This window comes from Zonotrichia albicollis, chromosome 1 (assembly GCF_047830755.1).
Source record: "Zonotrichia albicollis isolate bZonAlb1 chromosome 1, bZonAlb1.hap1, whole genome shotgun sequence".
Classification (NCBI taxonomy): Eukaryota; Metazoa; Chordata; class Aves; order Passeriformes; family Passerellidae; genus Zonotrichia; species Zonotrichia albicollis.
Window position 1 is genome coordinate 16,134,516 of NC_133819.1, and position 20,201 is coordinate 16,154,716.

General features: G+C 37.3%; 1 protein-coding gene across 6 annotated transcripts in view; it reads left to right on the plus strand.

Annotated features, from left to right (window-relative positions):
* The window catches only part of MPP7 (MAGUK p55 scaffold protein 7), a 147,415-nt gene that overhangs the window by 68,361 nt on the left and 58,853 nt on the right, over window positions 1–20,201 (plus strand). For all 6 annotated transcript variants that reach the window (XM_026796033.2, XM_026796029.2, XM_014270280.3 and 3 more), the window contains 2 exons: window positions 12,455–12,532; window positions 17,289–17,369. In XM_026796033.2, coding sequence (XP_026651834.2) covers window positions 12,455–12,532; window positions 17,289–17,369 — 159 coding nt within the window. The remainder of the gene's footprint in view (window positions 1–12,454; window positions 12,533–17,288; window positions 17,370–20,201) is intronic.

The window sequence follows — 20,201 nt, forward strand, 5'->3', positions numbered from 1 at the left end:
AATTCTGCTCTGATGATGGAGGCCTTAAATAAAAGGGTTTATTGCATTATCTGATGCTTCAGAGTAGCTTCTTTTAAAGAGTGGCAGATTTTTCTTGAGGCATGTGATAGGGAAGCAAAAGACTAAGAATAGAAAATAGTAATTTAATTGTAATTGTGTTTTGCATGTGTATGAATGTGTAAAAGATTGGGGTTTTTATTCCTATCAGTAAATTTTCGTATGCATGGACAAGCAGCTTTCAATGTTAGTGTTGTTCTTCAAATGCAGTTTATAAGGGAAAAACATAATCTTCTGAGTTATTTGGTTTTTTGTGGTGTTGTTGTTGTTGGTCTTTGTTGATTTTGATCTTTGCATCTAAGTTTTATTAATTACATGACCTGCTCTGTGTCACGACATGTTGTATAGGATGTAGAAAAAGCAGAAAGTGAGCTGTGTATTGCTCACATTGCATAAATTGTACTGACCCCACTAGATGGTGCTAATTGATAAATGTATGTCTATGTATGTTTGTATAGATGTATTTAATTTTAGCTTAAAGCATAGAGATCCATGTCTGTGAGTGAAGTTTGGGCATTGAATGGGTTAATTCTGTAACTCTGAGCTGCACAGAGTGATCTCTTCAGTGAACCTGAATCGAATTCCATCTTGGACTAGCCTGCATTGAGTACAGACTGTGAGGATGATGTTTACTGTACTAAGCAGGAATAAACCCAGCTCTTCATGATTTAAAGTTAGCAGTCTCTGTTTGACTAGTAAAACTGAAAAAGCCCAATTCTATGTTGAAGTGTCTTAGCCTGTATGCAGCAAATCCTGTTTTCTTCAATTAATACTTAAATGGCATTTCTGTAGAATCTTAATTCTGCAGGGAATGGAGCTTGCTGGAAAAAGCAACCATCTGACAATCAAATGAGTAGTTTAGCTTTCGTTTTGTTGGAATTGTGTTTATGCAGAGAGCAGGGTTAGAAAGGTTCTTTCCTTTGGATTTACATCGTTAACAGAGCAGTGGAAGTCACTTTCTTTTGGAAAAAGTCTGGAAATTTTGTTGTGCATAATGAAATAAAAATATCAGTTTGAATTTGTGATGTTTAAAAACAGTAGTATCAGAAGAAATGAAATTTACAAAGCAGAACATTTATAGATAAAAATATTCTTGTGGGTAAATTAGATCCTTTTAATGTTTATATAAAGTGTAGGTGTTTTTTGAAAGAAAACATTGAGACATTTGAGGCATTATTGAGGTAAGTATGAAATCTAGGCACATACTTGTTTTGTTTCTAGCCTCTAAATGAAATCCTAAACTTAGATTTCAAGGAAGTTTATTAGCAGTGAACTGGGGACCTGCTCTTCCTGCACAGTGTTTCTATACTTTCTTAGCAGATTTGCAAAGACAATTCTAATCTTTCAGCTCTGTGTCACATTGAAGATTCTTCTTCCACTGTATTTATTTGACAAAGCAGAACCATACAGTTAATTTAAAACCTGTCCTGTTACCTTTGTATTTGGAAAAGTGCTCATTTAATTTAATTTTTTTTAAGCATACTCTCTCCATAATCTTAGCAAGTTACTTCTTCAGTCCTCTGACTCAAACTTTGGGAGTAATGTAACGTGAATGATTATTAGTATTGGCACAGAAAATATTGTAAATTTTTGTTTGAATTCACTTTATGGCTCTTTCTTTGCTAACCAACATACCAGCATAAAGCAGTAGGAAATAATGGAATATTGCTTTAGGTTTTTAAAGCTGCAGATAATCAAACTGGATCACCTGCCCTGAAAAGTTCAGGATTGCCGTTTTCCCAGGTGACCCTCAGCTGTAATTTGGGTGCTGTTGTTTGTATGTTTTCTGCTAAGAAGGATTTCAGATAATGATAGTTTCTAAAGTGCAGTCAGCTGTTGATGTGATCTTTGTTCTTTCCATTTCAGCAACATCTCCAGTCTTTTTTCTTTCCTTTTTGCATTCATATTTATCAGTATAGTTATGCATACCTATTTTAGATACTTTTTTATTTGAAGTGTTCAAATCTGATATTCAGGATCAAAGTATGATTATATTTTTCTGAGTTTTCTAGGAAAAAACTCCTCCTCCCAAATTCATAAAGATCTTTAAATTTAAAACCAACACCAGACCTTAAAAGGAGAAACACTTTTTTACATAAAACAGTAACATTATATTTGCACTGTTAAAAAAAGTTTTGCTATAAAGCTGAAGAAACCTTTATTTTTCTTAAAATCTGACCAATACAAAGACTTGAAGTTTTTAATTTCTAATGTTTTAGATCAGTTCTTTGGATTATTTGTTACACATAGTAATTCAAATTAGCTAGGCATACATTTTGCAAGTCTTTGTTGCGTTACTTAGACACAGTCAGGTGATACCTGAAAAGAAGATTTTTCAGTGAGGAAAATGAAAGGTGCCCTTCAAGAAAGAACAAAACCCAAAGTTTATTTTTGGAAGGTAGGATTGAAATAATAGAGACAGGTATTTGTCTTTTTCTGATAATTTTTATTTTTAATATTTTTTATTTGTTAACTTTTATTTGAACTATTTTTTAGTTCATTATTGTCTTGAATTCAATGTTTTTCATCAAGTTTTTATTTAGAATCATTATATAAACAGCTATTTGATTATTGCAGTAAATGTTGTTTCCATCTCTATTTTGTTAAAACTATGCAACTTTTCTGTGTGCTCTTCCTCAACACTGAAGATCTTCAGTGGGAGTTACAATTCCTTTCTTGCTTGCATTAAGTAAAAGTATATTTTAAAAGTCACTTAGAAATAAAGATTTCCTGATATAGTTGACATATAAACAAATATTGCAGTTGGTGGTATGTGTGTCACTATCAGTAATTGAAATATCAAAAAATGTAAGATTACAGTACTTTTTTCTAAAGAGATGTCATTGTAGTAGTATTGGTTTCAAATTAAATACACTTTTTGTATGTGATTAGTCATTGTCTTCCTTTTGTTGATGAGGAAATTGATGCTTAGTTCCTTTGGTAATGTGCTTATAAATCTTAGTATAAAAAATTGTTATAATTCTAAGTACTGTTACCACTGAACCTTGCAGTCTTTTATATATGACTTTGAGAGTTTTGCTGTATGCATGTTCAGTTTGCTCTGTCTGCAGTGCTGCACAAAATTTCCTGAGAGCTGAATCAGGATCTTTAATGAAAGATTTGGTATATTGTGTTGTGAACGATGTACCCTTATCATTTTCTTAATGAAAGGAAGGGAGAAAAATCGATACTTACATGAGCCCACCTCAAATTCTGTCTTCCATTTAAATCTGAATGTTTCAATTTGAAAAGTGTTTTTATTAAAGTAATAATACTGAGGGGAGGAGGAGGGAGCATCAAAGTGGGAGTGTATAGACAGAAGGGCCATAATCTGGGAAGAACAATTTGAGACCTGGAATCCTGAGTTCAGTGTTGCTCTAATGAAATATTTCCCTCAAACTTTTACCAATTTTAACGTGTGTTTACACAACAGGTCAGTGTGTACTTTTGGAGAAGAGAATTGCTATACTTCTATCAAATTTGGACTGGTACTATTGAGACTGGGACATGATGGGTTTATTCCCCAGATTGTATTTGATATAGTATTTATGAAGCACAGTGCATTAAAATTGTAGGGATCTTTAGCATCCACGGACTGCAGTTTGAAGACTGCTTGTTTCAAAGGAAAAAAAGTCTGATGTTCTTTTCTTTTTGTTCAAGGACCTCACATCCTTAGCTCACATAAAAGAGTTTCATTCAAATTTGGAATTGTTCTGATGCTCCTTCCTTTGGAATTGGGGTTAAAAGTACAGAAAAACAATTTTGAAAATACTGTATACAGTAGCCATGTAGACTGTTTGGCTCTAAAGGGGCAGGGAAATTTATTTTGGAGCAAGTGCAACTTGTTTAGCTTTGGTCTGAACTTCCTCTGTCTATCTAGGGACCCGTTTCCTATAAGCAAAGTCATCAAAACCTTTGCCTATTACTGACAAAAAAAGACCCATTTGAATGAAGTCTTGAAATCTCATATAATAGGACCTTTATTTTATTGTATAAGGAACAATGAATTCAAAGTGAATTTTTTAAAAAGTAAAATAAACATTTTTAGAAGCTCTGCATGAATAACTGGGTTTGTAGCCAGTATTTAATCTGTTTTGCTTACCATTGCAAAAATAAAATAGCAAATGCTATTACTGTATTACCTCCTTTTAGCAACAAATGGAGAAGGAGAATTGTCATCCTTTAGTGGGTGTGGGGAAAAACATAGTGACAAAGAACAAGGAAAAGGCTGAGGTGCTTAATGCCTACTTTGCCTCAGTCCTTAACAGTAAGATCAGTCGTGGGGGTTCCCAACCCCTGCACTGGAAGACAGGCACAGGGTCAGAATGAAGGCCTGTAATCCAGGAGGAGTGGTGAGTGACCTGCTACACCACTTAGGCACACCCCAGCCTGTGGGGCCGGGGGGATCCACCCCAGAGTACTGAGGGAGCTGGCAGAAGTGCTCACAGAGCTCCTTTCCATCACTTGCCAGCAGCCCTGGCTCACTGGAGATGTCCCAGTTACTGAAAGTCAGCAAATGTGACACCCATCTGTAAGAGGGGTTGGAAGGAGGATCCAGGGAACTAGAGACCTGTCAGCCTGACTTCAGATCTTAGGAAGGTCACAAAGCTCATTGTCTTGATCATCACAGGGTAGTTGCAGGATAACCCAGGCAATCGGGCCCAGCCAGCATGGGTTGAGGAAAGGCTGATCCTGCCTGAGGAAAGGCTGATCAGATTGTCCAATCTGATCTCCCTCTGTGGTGAGGGGACCTGCATATTGGATTAGGGAAAGACTGTGGATGTGTCTACCTGGACATGAATAAAACCTTTGACAACATTTCCCACAGCATCTCCTGGAGAAGCTGGCTGTCCATGGCTTGGATAGGTGTGCTCTTTGCTGGGCAAAAAACTGTTGGGAGGGCTGGGCCCAGAGAGTGTTGGTGAATGGAGCTACATCCACCTGGTCACTGGTCACCAGTGGTGTTCCCCAGGGCTTGGTACTGGGGCCAGTTCCATTTAATATCTTTATCAATGATCGGGACAAGGGCATCAAGGGTGACAACAATCTCTGCAGTGCTACAGGCTGCGGAAAGAGTGGCTGAAAACTGCTTGGCAGAAAAGGACCCGGGGGTGCTGGCCGACATGAGCTGAATGTGAGCCAGCAAGGTTCCAGGTGGCCAAGAACGGCATCCTGGTCTGGATCATCAACAGTGTGGTCAGCAGGACCGGGGCAGTGATCACCCCCTGGTATTCAGCACTGTTGAGGCTGCACCTCAAATTCTGTATTCAGTGCTGGGCTCCTCAGATCAGGCGGGACATTGAAGTGCTGGAGCATGTCCAGAGAAGGTCAGCAAAGCTGGGAAAAGGTCTGAAGCACAAGTCTGATGAGGAGCAGCTGGGTGAGTTTGACCTGGAGAAAAGGAGGCTCAGGGAAGACCTTATGCTCTCTACAACTACCTGAAAGTAGGTTGTAGCCAGCTGGGGTCAGTCTGTTCTCCCAAGTATCAAGCAATAGGACCAGAGGAAATGGCCTCAGGTTACACCAGGGGAGGTTTAGGTGGGATTTTAGAAAAAATTTCTTCACTGAGGGGTGGTCTCCAGCACTGGAGCAGGCTGCCCCCTAAGGTGGTTGAGTCATCATCCCTGAGGTATTTAAAAGATGTGTAGGTGTGGCACCGAGGGACATGGTTTAGTGTGGACTTGGCAGTGCTGGATTAATGGGCCTCAGTTTTAAAGGCTCTCTTTGGTCATCAGCTAAAGGGAACTCATGGTATATGAGCATAGTAGAGGTATTTATTCATTTTCTCTCATATTCTTTGGTGACACTAACATGAATACAGGAAATTCTAAATTAGAAATATTACAAGACATAGCCCTGAGACACAGATCTGCAGGCACATCCCACTGTTCATGCTTCTGCTTTTTGGAAAAAAGCTTTAAAGGAGAATTACTCATCTCTTGTGCTAAAACTTTTTACTGTGACAAATTGGGCGCAAATAAAGATCTCTGAGTATCTAAAAGCCTTCTGAGGCATACTTTGATTCTTGTGACACTCTCTCAGAGGTCTTTCTGCAATCACTTATTTTATATTTGAGGCAATTTAATGTTACTATGGGGATTGAAATGCTTATTGCAAACTTTGAATAGTTTGCTATGATTGATTAATTTCTGTTTTGTTTCTGCTTTCTAAAATACACGATGCTAATTTCTTAGCAGTATTCTATCTCTAGCTGCAGTTCAGTTGTATGACTAGAATGTGATTTAAAGGCTGTATGTGTTCTAGGTTTTCCTACACCTTGTGTTCATCATGCCATAGCTCTGCGGAGTTGTTCATGTATTTAAGTTCCTTAGTGTGCCAAAGCTTCCCACTGAGTGATAAAGGCAAATCAAAGACTTGGCTACTTTTTCTGTTACTTTCATGTGATACAGTATGGTTCTGGATGGAGAAAGGAAGGGAATTAAGCAATCTTTTAATTAAAATTCTACATCAAGCAAAATATGTATTCTCTTTCTGCGGAGTTGAGAGTGTGTAATTATCATTTCTGAATGGTTTTAATAGTTATTTTCATCTGTTTTCATGGTAGCCCATAATTTATATTTTTAGTTCTTGCTTATTTATTTTACCTTGACTCAAAGTTGTTGGGAAATTTAGACTGACCTGAAGAGTCTAAATCCCAGAGTTAAGGTCACACTATTAGTGAAAACCCTAATTCCTGTCTTGAAATCTCACTGTGTAAATGTTGGAACTATTCACAAGTGTGTCTTTTACGGTCATGAGTGCCTTGGAATGATTTCTCTTGCTTCAGGTATTTCAGATGCAGAACACGAACTGCAGATTAAGCCAAAACTAGCACTTACTCCTCCCTCAACAGTTTTTCTTTTGCTTTCTTTTTTCATTCTCTTAATCTGCTGTGGCTTCTTCTTTGTAGTAGCAGCACTTTGTAGTGGTGCCACTAGTGGAATTAAATAAATTTTCGCAAATGTCCATGAACCTGAAACTTCGGTGGACAGTTAACAGCTTCTCTGCATACAAGAGTCTCCCATTATGAATCCGTGTAAGGGACTAAGCCAATAAATGCAGCAGCTGCCTGGCTTTTGTCAGTGCTTTGCTTTCAGACACTCTTGCAGTCAATATATGACGAAAAATACAATGAAGAGAGCAGTTAGAGGAGATGTTCTCTCAACTGTTACGGACTTCCTGCAACAATATGTTCAATGCCTGTCTTCTAGACTCATCTTGATGGTTTGTGTGTGTGTTCATAGTGACATTCTAGTTCAGATCACCAGTGCATTTTTTAAAGCAATTTCCCATCTTCTCAGCTTCTGCTGCTTTGGTTTTACATCAGCAGTCCAGGATACGAAATGGGTTCCTTTCTGCTGAAAGTCAACAAGCACATTGGCTGCTAATGTGTATTCAGCAGGCAAGACTAGGATAGTCCAGAGGAAAACCCCAGAAATGTGTATGATGTGGTGCTGAAATGAATTTTGCAGGTACAGTATCTTTAGGCTGAGTGATATCTCATCTCATGAAATAAAATCCAAGTAAGGGAATGTTTATACAACTCATAAGAGGGTGTGAGCTTCTGATGTTTCTCAAAAGGAGAAGTGCTCTGGTCTAGAATGATGGTCAGTGCAGATATTCACATGTTCACGAGATCCTCTTCAGCACCTCCTGTCAGGAAGGTGTCATTACCATAAAAAAAACCTCTTACCCAGAGGTGTTGACATGTCTGAGTAGCTGGTGACACCCTTGTGTGGTTGGCAGAACATTTTCACATGATGTGTGTGACAGCTCTTGTCCTTGATGTGCTGGCTCATTGATGCCCAGTGCTTTTTGGGCTACAAGCGTTTGCATATTGTATTTTAACATATACTTTTTTCCTATGCCAACTGTTTTGTCAAAAAGACTAAGTTTGTCTTCTGTTAGCTCTTTGGCACCTTTGGTACATGCTTATCCCACTTCCCTGTTTTATTTTCAGTCATATGATATTAGAACTGTACATGGAAATGAAGAAATCTAAAAGGAGAAATAAAGCTTATTTTGTAGGACTCTTTACTTAAGATTCTTATTTTTCTGACTTAGAAAGCTCCTCTTGGGTTTTGAAATAATCCTGGCCGAGGACACTACTCTGCTTTATTATAGAAAGCTTAATTCAGTCTTTCTGGGAAAATCCAGAAACAATTTTTCTTGCTTACAAGTGTGCCAAAAATTGTATTAATTTGCAAATTATTATTTTACCCTCTTGGGGGGCATAACTTCAGAGCAGATTGTCAGTTTTTGCAGAACCTCATAGATCTTCTTACTCTACAGTGAAAAGATTAGGTAGTGATAAAAAAAAAACAAACAAAAAAACCCACGCACAACTTAGTTATCTGTTCAGCAGAGCAGCTTTTTATGCTTTATTTACAATATATAATTCTTGCTTTAACAGACTTGGTCTCATCTGTGAAGAGATTTTCAGCATTGAGTCTTTACATGTAAATGTCAGAAGAACTTTAAACAGATGTACTATATTTCCTACTTTCAAACACGACACACTCCTGTATTTTCCATACATTGTTTAAGTTTCTAGTAGAAATAAGGCTGTGGTATTAATGTTACTGGGCATCCAGTATCACACTGTAAGCTAAAATTGCCTTTTGTATGAAATAGAATTCTTTAGCTTGACGCTCAAACACGTGGCCACAAATATGCCACATCTTATCTTGAGTAGGTGAATGCTCTTGCTTCTGCTTTTGAATCCTCTCTCATACTTCTCTGAAAGTGTTCCAGAGTGGTTTTAACTTCTATTACAGTTGAATTTCATTGAGTGATGTTTGTAAAGGGGCAAACTATTTGCACCACCTTGTCCTGTTTTGCTTTTCATTTCTGTGTTTGGCTACTTGACATTATTCATTTTCATCAATGTAGTCACTTAATCTAGGTATTCAGATTTCAGATTCTATTTGTATAAGAATTGAAATTTGGAAATGCAGTGCTTGGCGTGCATGTATTAGCACAATGTAACAGTTTTGTATTTGGGGAAATAATTAACTGAAAGACAGCATGTGGAGAGGTTGCCAAAGCATAAGGCTGCGTGCACAGTAGTTTCTCTAAAGGTGTTTATCATAAATGCAGTCATTCATCACCCTGAAGTCTGGCAGATTCAAAGGCTACCAGGTGAGCTTGCAAATGTTTTCTGTCACTCTTGAAAGACAACAGAGATGACCTAGTGCCCAGTGAGTAGGAAAAGGCAAGTGCTGTACTTGTCTTCAAAGAAGGCCTAAAAATACAGCATGAAGAATTAGAGGCCGGTCAGCAGTGCTGTGATCTATGGGGGAAATTGTGGAACAAATAATCTTGCAATACAATTTTAGACATAAGGAGGGAAGGAGTTGTCTGAAAATACATTTTTGCCTCCCTGAAATTTTTGCGTTATCAGTGGAGTTGCTCTAAATCTCCTGTGTTGCTGCATCCAGGAATATATTATATAAAAGTGCTGCATGCATTATGGATACGTTACTGATCCAGAAGTTATAGGTGTGAGGTAACTGTTTTTATGATGCATGTGGTAATTTTATACTAATATGAAAGGTAATCCCCATATTGCACATTGATTGCATCTTGGTGCACAGACCAGAGGTTTTTCATTTCCATAGGTATATCCTTTAAATTACAAAGATATGAAAGACAGACGTTGTCATCTAATGATCTGATTCTAAAAATAGATTCAACTAAGAAGGCAAACTACTGTCAAATCAGATATTTGAGGGAAAACCCATTCTGTATTGAATGGAAGTGTGCTGAAGTTGCAGTGTCTGTTACCATAGACCATGAAATTATTATCTCTAGAGTCACTCTTTTATTGCTAGTACAGTGCTACTACAGTAAATTAATAAAATTTTCAATCTGATGTAGAAAAAGAAAATATCTAGAACTGTCTAGTAGCAATTAAATTTTCCTGCTTACTTGTTTAGCTTCTGGGTTTTTTTGGTTAGGCAGTTACTCTCCACACTTCCTCACTAATGATTGACCTTAATGACCAAAATGATTGTCCTTAAGTGCTTAACTGGAATCCAGTATCCACTCTTAGGAAAATAAAAATTTGTTTTCAGTCATTTCTGCAATTTCTGACTATAGATAGAGCCAATAACAAGTTCAGGTTACACTGTGTCATCTTGAAAATCTATTTTTTGTTGCATGGATTTACAATTGTGTAACATTTTTCTCAAAGATGGGTTAAGCAAGGCTATCTCGACTTTTTTTTTGTTTGGTTGACTTTTTCCTTTTATTTATTTCAGTGATAAAGATACGTACAGGTTGTCCAGGATAAAAACAGCTTAATCAGCAGTGGCTCTTCTGTTTTCTTTGAGAAACTGGGGGGTATAGACAACTGTTTCTGACCTCAGAGCTGACAGAAGCTCAATCTGGATAAAATCAAGTTGTTACCAAAGCAATCAAAAAATTATGGTTCTGAGACTTTTTGATTTACTATGCCTTTTAGTTGTTCAAGTTAACAGTCCAAGTAAATCACAAACTTCTGCCAAACTCAGGGAGCTGCAACTCCTTGTTTTGTTTAGTTTCTGTGCTTTGTGAGCTAGAAATATGGAGTTGTCTGGTCACTTACAGTTTTGTGAAATCCAGTAGGAATTACTCTCAGTAATTGCTGAGTACACAGTGTGTACATAAGCAATGCAAAATTCAGATTCATCTTCTGGAGACAGTAGTGCTTTCCATGTAGTTTCCAGATGAGAACAAATTATTTTACAGTTTATAAATTAAGTGACTGTAGTGCCTTCATAATTAACCATGATATGTCAGAACTTCAGCATCCTTTAGCCAATGACATACTGAAATAGTCTTGTTAAGGTTGCAGAAATGATGAAGGAATCAATCAAGACTTAGACCTTGCTATGCCATGTTGTATTAACATGCTCTTCACTTCGAAGAATGTACAGACTAAATGAGGAAAAACAGATGTGGACTTAGGGTTATGAAGCATAGCAGAAAACAGGAAAACCAGCAAGCACAAGTGTCACTGACGTGGCATTATCTTGTTATGGACATATTTGTGAAAGTTCAGTGTAAATTAAAAAGAATGGGCTTAAAGAATGAGCTGTAAATTAAAGAGTGAGGGGGTCCTAGGCAGTGAGAGGAATGACTGCTGCTGGGGGAGAAGTAAGCAGAGAAAAGCAAATGTGGAAGAAGTGGGGAAGGCTGGAGGGAACATTTGGTGCAAAATGGAGATGATATGGTCGACTCAGAACAGTTTCAATGTGCAAAGAGTGGTTTGCTTGCTCTTTAAATCTGTCTGTGCTGTCTGGTATCCATCCTGCTGCTCCCCCAGCAGTGTACTGGGGAGTGCTGGGTGTCACTGGGGATCCTGTTTCTCAAGGACATGAGCGAGTCCCCAGCCAATTTCTGCACCCCACGGCCTCTGCCAGACCTCGTTTTCCCCTCCTTGCCAAGCACAGAAGTCCCTGATTTAGCTCCTTCTGCAACTCCTCCAACCATCTGGAGTTCATGCCTTCTTCAGAACAGCAGAACTAAAGCACAAAATCTAAGAATGGGTTATATTTACATTAGTTCAGACTACTGTTGTCTTCTTTTTTTTAGATTTTAATTGATATTTGTATATCCCCGTATCTTCAAAAAAAATAATGTTGATAAAGTTAAATGTTTAATATAGTCTTTTATGCTATTCTGAAATAGCTACAAAAAACTTGTTAGGAGTCTTAAAATCCTTTGGTTTTAAAACCATTCATACAGGAAAAAAATCTAAATTTTGAAATGCATAACTTGTGGAGGAGGGAACAGGGTGGTGTTTAAATAATGGTGTATCCTTTCCCTTTTAGGAAGAACCAAAGCACAGTGCATCTTTAATGTTAATAATTATTCATTAAAAACCTTAACTTGCTGTAGGACTGCCTCCTTGTCTCAGATGTGTTAGAATTAATATTAGCACTCCTCTGCCCTTGTTTCTGAATTATTTTAATGATGGCAGCCGCTCCATCAAGTTGTCTGTCAAGATGTGGGTGGCAAGCTATTATTTCACTTCATAAATCATAATTTACAGGGCTTTTTATATCCATCTTGGGGATAAACACTTTATGCTTTGTGTTTTCAGCAGCAATATAAAATGTAATTGATACTTGAAGCAATATGTTAGAAATATGGACAGAAAAAGCCAGGAGAGAAAAATCACAAATGTTTAGTTTTTCTGTGGGTTGGTCTGCATACTGAGCATTTTTTCCATCTGATTTCATATTCTTAGCACTTCAACAGAGGATGATGATGAATTGCATTTACATGATTGCTGCCTGTAGGTTACTATAAGGATGTTTAGTTACTGATAGTTAACAGACTCACCAGGGTTATTCTGTACCGTTTCTCATGCTGCTAAATAAACTTATCACTTTGTACTATTGTCTTCCAGATTCATGAAAAACTGCATTATTATGAGAAGCAGAACCCGATGCCCATTCTCCATGGTGCAGCAGCCTTGGCAGATGATGTAAGTGTCCCCTGCTGAGATCACTGGTACCAAGTCTACTAAAAAACTGTCTGCAAGCAGAGCTCTTCACAGTGCAAACATATGAATGTAATCCTCTGAGCTGAAATCAGAAGAAGCTGCAAAGGTTTCCAAAGCTTCTGTCATCACTGGGCTTGTTGCTGATATTACTTTGATTTTTATTCACTTGCATGTTATAAAAACATTGCATCTAGGTAGCCTCTTGTTCTGCTTTAGTAACTAAGCAATAAAAATTACAGGTTGGAACTCTACTGGGAGGGAAAAACCTGTCAACTGTTAGTGTTTTGAGAAAGTCACAGACAAGAGGAATGCTTTGGAAAAATAAAGACAAATGAGATAGCAGCACTGCTGACAGAACACGAGAAATGACAAATAATATTACAGAAATGAAGCATATGAAATGCCAAGAATGGAGGTTTGTTGAAAAAAATCAAAACTATTTAAGAAAAAGTACAGTAGTGATTTATTGATATTGGAGCCTTCCAAATTACCTTCATAACCAAAAAATAAATTGTAAAGTGGTCAGCATTGATGGAGTAGTTAATTTCCTGTTACTATAATTTTTATTTTCAAGGAAAAAAATCCAACCTGCCATTTCTTGCTATTTGGTTAATTCTAGGATTCAGATGAATTGTGAACACACCTGTATAAACTATGACTGAACCTTGAGGTAGGCCAGAATAGAGAAATGTTTAATAAACTGTGGTTTAGGTGAAATCCAGAAATCTTTGTTGCAATTGATGATGTCAGGTTGCTTTTTAGGAAAGGCAATATGTGTTAGGATCCATTTCCAATACAGCATGTTTGAAACTTCACATACTTTGTAGATGTTTTAAAATCTTAACTATCTTTTTATATAATTAATAGATTTTGGTTTTTAAATTTTACATATGATTAAAAGTTGTGAATTTAGATTGGTATCATTTTAACAAAAAACTAAATTAGACTTTTTTGAGACTATTGAAAAAAGGATACATGGTAATTTAATCATGTTTCAGTAGGAGGAGAGCTATATCCTGTAACATACCAACTATAATAATACATTAGCCTTGACATCAGGCATATATTAGTAATATTTTTTTAACCTTCACATAGCTTTGAATAGTGTTGATAGTAATTTTGAAAATTAGAAAGGTGGTTGAAATTCTCTTCATTAAGTTCTTGCTGACATATTAATAATCCTTGCTAATATTTGTGTTATGGATCTCTGGGCTAAAATTCTTAATAAAAATAATTTCTTACTTTTGGATGCAAAACTTAGTTTTTGATAGTTTTAGAAATGCTGAGCAATCTCATTCTTTGTTCAGACCCATTTAAAATGTATAGTTTTGGAAATCTCCAAATTTAAGTACTCTGTCACTCCTCAGTTATACAGGTGGGGGCTTTAAACCCTATGAATGTATTATTATGTACATATGGTGGTGTTTTTAAATGTACGTGTTGGGACGCGATTGTGTCTAGGCATCTACCTACTTCAAATGTACAGCTTCTTTTTAATAGATGCTCTTGCTGCTTCTTCATTAATTATTTGTAGGTGAACTGGCTTTTATGGGCACTGTCTCATAGGGTAAGGATGTCCTTTGGTAGCTGCAGTCAGGCTAGCACATTGCAGGATTTTCTATGTTTTGGTAGCTATCAGCACATTTTGAGGAAGCAAAATTCCATGCAGTGGGCTTTGTAACTCCCAAACTCATGAAGTTTCAGGTTTAAAGTGCTATTCATTTTTTGGCATGTTTGTCTGACTGGTTGTCAACTTCAGGGATTTGAGAGCTTGTTGGTTAACATGCTGTGTTATTAAACACACATTCATTTCAATAGCCTTTAAATTACTGTTTTCTCTTCCTACTGATAGTAGCTGTTCTGTAGTTAAAGAAGGTGATATTTTTATTAGCAAGTAGATATTTCCTGCTTGATTTTTAAACCCAAATCTGAGGTGCTGCTGTCATAAATACAACTGTTCAAGGAGTGTGTTTTTATTCTTGTGGTATTTTTTAAAGCAATTTTAGAAGTAACAATTGTGGCAAGGTTTTTCTAAACATTTTCATATTTGCACTGGCTGGGAGAGGGCATGGTTAGGACATGGAGGTTATTCCATCCCACCTCATGTCAGTTCAGAGTTCGTGAAAGAGATCTCTTCCGGGAAGAAAGGGTTTGTTCCAGTCAAGAAAAGGGGGTGGAGAGAGCAAACTGCCGTTGTGTATTATCAGGGAGTTTTTCCATATGAATAATTTATTTTCTTACACCTTTTGTTATTAATATGTTGCTATTACTTATTTAGTGAGAGTACATACATACAGTATAGTACATTGCCTTATCTCATTGTCATTTCCATTAAATTGTTCTTACCTCATCCTGTGATCTTACATTTGTGCCTCCAGTTGGAGAGGGAAGGGAAAGTGGTGCATTGTTTTAGTGGGAGTACTAAATTGGAGAATACCATTCCTAAACCACAACAATATCTCTGGCAGGATAGCTGTATACAGCAAATAAAGCCTCAAGGTTGGTAGAAAACTGTTCTGGCAAAAGAAGTTTCAGAACTTTCTCCAGAAACTTTAAAGACTGGTCCTTGGTGCTCTCCACCTTACCAGCCTCATTCCACATCTGGCCCTCTCCCTTGCTTTTCTTCCCCTCTCTTTAGTGGCAGCTTTTCATGAAGAGCTTTTTGAAATGCTGTGGTTCCCTCAAGAGATCATAGAGGAAGTTTTCAGGCAGATTTTCCTGCAGTCTTTAGCACAGGAGGAGGTCTCTCTGTGTCAGTGTGTCCCAAGTATGCCAGGTACTGCTGCTGGTAGCTGTTTAAAATCTCAGCACTTTAACAACAACAACAATAATAGCAAATAAAAATCCAGATCACAGCTGAGGTGTTATTTGTTGCCAATCTGAAAACACAATTTAGTCTTTCAATCTTTGTTTTCCTCCTCTTCTATCACAAGGTATTAAATGTGCCTAAAACCTTAATGAAAATATTTGGAAAACAATATAAATCACATGAAGGAAAACAAGTTTTGAATTCTTTTATCTCTGAAAAAAATTTACTAAATTGTAAGATAAAAATGTCTGTTTAAGCAGTATTGAAGTATTTTTTCTCACTGTTCTAAACCTTATGTATGTGCATTTGCATTTGTACCACCAAAGCCAATACCAATTCTGCTAGAGTTAATACTTGTGCACAGTTAATCTGAGGGAGAAATGCTGAAATGGTTATTCTGCTGAGTGGTTGCTTGTCTCCATCAGTGAAACAAAAATTAATAGATTGTATTTTCCAGTATGAGCAGCATAATATAAAGAATGAAAAGAGATCCAAAGGTAACCCATGTCATAGACCTGCTGTCATTCCTATCACAGAATATTTTCAACTTTGCAGGGCTTTTCCAACATGCAGACTCAATTGCAGTCAGATTACTTCAATATTTGGCTTTGTGTCTAAAAGTATTTAATCCTGACCTTACCTACAGAGATTGTTTTCTAATATTTTGGTATTAAGACACAAATATTGTTAATTTTAGCACTGAGAGATACTTGCTGGATGTTCTTAGCTATGAATTATGGTTAAAACTCTGTAGGATGGTAGATGATGAATTTTTGACACTGTTTAATTTGAAGGTTAAAAGAAAAAAAGGTATTCAAACTATGATGTCTATAAAGGCTTCTTCAAATAGATTTATCTATTATATATAATTATGCAAAATATACATCCATCCATTTATCTTGAAAATGTATACAAAATGAAAGTAAAAATTAAAAATTAGGTTAGACAAATAAAATTACATGCTGCAAATAGCCAATCTTCCTTTGAGACATTTTTATTATACTGATTTAATGCAAAGAAAACAAATGATTATATGAAGTCACGTTTTGCATTATGAGCCATGTAGCTTCAGAATTTTAAACCAAAGTTCAGTGTTGGGAAATGCATTTTAGGTTTTCTTTCTTCTGGAAAAATAGTTTGAGTCTAAAATCTTGCAGTAAAATATGCCTCTTGGGTCCAAATTAGTTGAGAAGGGCATGATAAGAAAACCCAAGATGTGAGCCAAATTGCCATGGGATTAAAAGTTGGACTGCTGCTCTATTGTTCACCAAGCCACAATTTTGTAGTATAACCAAACATAAATTACTGATCTTGTTGTTAGGACACAGTTTGTGCATTTTACAGGCTTGAATTGCTGATGACCTGTTATAAATTATATTATGATTAACTTGCTTCACGTTTAACAAGCTCCTTCCAGTGTATGTGTAAACATAATAAAAGGTTCAGATTGCTTGCACTGTAGGGGCACTTTGCTTTCTTATCCCAGTCCTAAACAGCACAGCTACTGTGGGTTTTTGGAAGCAGTGTGGATTTCACCACCTCATTCGAAACTGTTTTTTATAGACAGTGTCAAAGTTTGATCCAGTCATTTTTACAAGCAGTTCTTTGTCTGCACGCAAAGGACCATTCACTTAAATGAAGTGCTGGGATTTGCCCCCTTTGCTATAAATCAGAATGTGATCTGGCTGCACCCTTGCCAAAAATGATTACTTGTGTTAAACTGAGCCAAAAGGCCTGGCTTAAATCTGGTCCACTGAGGGCCAGAAACAGAAGCATGGTGATTGATGGTGTTTTCCTTCATGCTGGCTTCTGTTTGAGCATGCTGGAAAGCAGGAACCTTGAACAAGATAGATTCTGGGTTGTCACTGATGCACTGGGTAAAACAACGCTTTGCTAATGGTCTTTGTGTTGATTCAATCTCCCACCCAGCTGGCTGAGGAGCTGCAGAGCAAACCACTGAGCAGTGAGATCAGAGAGCTGTTGAAACTCCTTGCAAAACCCAATCTCAAGGTGAGGATGAGTTGCACCTGCAAAGTGCATTCTGCATTGGTGTATGCATCAGCTTCCTTGGCTGTGTGTGTTTGTCTGCTTTAACAAGTACTATTTTGGAATGTATGCAGTGTTAATCAGAAATACCTGTGATGAAGAAACATTTATTATACTGTTACTTGTACTTATAAAAGGAATCACTTATTTGCAAAGGACATTTTTAAAAGTAGATGATTTGGGGTTTTTTTGCTATCTTTTAATGCGTGTGCTTCATAAGCTTGTTACAACTGTGCTTTTAGTAAAAGGTATCATTGATCAATCATATATATCATTGATTGAACTGCATCATGCATAAAGAGTGCAGACTGGTACTCAGGACAAAATTCATGATGGATAATGTTTTTAAAAACATTTTGAAAACCTTCATAAAACTCCTGGGGTTCTCTGTGGTGTTTTCAAGGAACTTGATACCTTTTATCTGACAGTAGACTGTAGAGTCGCTGAGTCACTGAGGTTGGGTGGAGGTTGTCTGGTTCAATGTGCTGCTCTAAGCAGGGTCAACACTGAGTTCACAGTAGGTTGCTGAGGCCTTTTCCCATCAGGTCTTGGAAATAAAGGTCTGGGAACAAGCATTCTATAAATCTTCTATGTGGCCTCTTCCAATTCCTAATTACCCTTCTAGTGAAAACTGCCTTCTATCCAGTCAGAACCTCCCTTATGTATCATTGTTGATGCACAGGATCATATTTTTTCCATTGTTGAGAGAAAGAAGACCTTAGTGCTTTAGATGCATATTGAAATGATAAATATATGTAGCAGTTGATAAGTTGAAATGAAAACTGCAGAGTGGAAAGGAACTCCTTCAAAGACAGTTGCTATTTTATCTGAAGTATAAATACTGATCTCAAAACCTGAGAAACTATAGTATCTTCAAAGTGCTACAAAATTGTAAAGATCAGTTACTCCTGCTTTTCGATGATTTTTGCACTGATGCTTTTTCCATAGTTTGTAAAACCACAAGCTATCTTTTCTTTGAAGGGGTAAGTAATGCCAATGGCATATTAGAAGAGGAATTGTTGGTGCATCAAATTGCAGAGATCCTAAGCTTCACTGTAGGTGTTTTCTTAATGATTGTCCATGTGTGCTCCATACTTCTGAAGCTTTGGTGGGCTGAGCTGAAGACAGCTCCTTGCCACAACTGTGTCTCTCCCTCTGCTTTTCTTGCTTTCTCTCACTCATTCCCTCATGCTCACTCTCACTGTCTGTTCCTTGGTAGCACTGAAAGGCAATGTGATAATCTTAGTGGGATTTCAGGGAAACAAGTGCCTCCCTTCAGAGTGGTTAATGTGATTGAACAACTGCAGTAACTTAGCAAATGTCTTTCTTGGCTGCAGGGGGAGATCCCAGCTGCAGGGCACCAAGCCCTTTGCATGGCCAGACTGCCTAATCCCGCACAAGGCACACAATTCTGTTCCCTGCAGGGGCCTTGCAGGTGTTTGTGTTGCACCTAGCAGGTGTTCATGTGATGTAGGGGTAAGAACTGATGGTATGCAAGGTATTTTGTTTGTCCATTGTCTTCTCCTCCTGCCATGTCATGGCAAACGTGGCTCAGAGTGATGGTAAATTACCAGTGCTCCCTCCTCTGTCACACAGACCAGGTGACTGTGCTGCAATCAGTCTGAGGCTGTAGTTGAGATTCTTCTCTTGACCTCCCCTTCTCTCTCTTGGACAGAAAAGGAAAGGAAGGACATTTCCTCAGTACTTCCAGTTCCTCCCCAGAGGAACCCTAGTCCCTTCAGTTGTATCTGAGCTTATACTGTATCTTGCATAAGCTTTTCTAGCCCTCTGCTATTAGTTTTATGGCTAGAGAGGGTTTCTTGGTTTTGTTCTAGATTCCTGGGACAAAATGATGGCTAGAACAGCTCTTTTTTACACACCTGAAATTACTTGGGATAACTGATCTATCTTTTCCGATGATGTTCCATAGACTTTATCTAAAAATATATATGGCTTAATTTGAGATTGACTTAATATCGCTGTATGTTATTTTGCAGGGGAAACTTTCCTCTCCTGATGAGATTTATAACTGCAATGTTAGCTGGAGCCAGGAGAGCTTCCACTTTCCTAAAGCTCTGCTCTAATGTTTATGGCATAGTGAAGGATGCTTAGGATTAGTTTACTGCACTACATCACTGCCTCCGCAAGTCTGATCCTGTAAGGGGACAGGTCTAGCAAGGTGTTTATAACTTTGCAGGTTTGGTTAATGGGCCAAGAAAGGCTGGGAGAGCTTTCTAATCATGTCTGATTCAATAAATATTTCTATTATTTTGATAATGTATTACAAAATTCTTTTGTTGAATATATTTCTAAGTGTTTGCATCTGATGAGTAAAACTTCAACAGGTTTGTGGTGCTTGTCATTTTCATCCACAGAGAAGTTTTCTAAGGAAGAAAGTAGTTTCTCTGAGACAGTTATATTTATCAGACCTGAGATTTTCAAAATGTCCTAGAAGTAATTCCATGGTTTTGTCAGGTGCATTTTCTTCTGGAAAGAAAAATAAATTGGGCATTTCTAGTCAGCTAAGAACTGCATGAAGTATCCAGTTACAGAGTGGGATTTTTTTCCCTGCTCTCAAATGTGGCATCACTTACCGTAATTAAATGAACTAATAATGATTGTGGTTTATCTTTTCTGATTAAAACAGAACTCTGGAAGTAGAACAGAGCACGTAGCTCTGGAAAATCAAGTGGATTTGTTTAACTGTGTGTTAGACATTTCATTTGCGTTCTGGATTTAAAATATAATTGTGTAGCCCTGTGGACACAGGCCAGCCACACTTATTATTTTTAATTT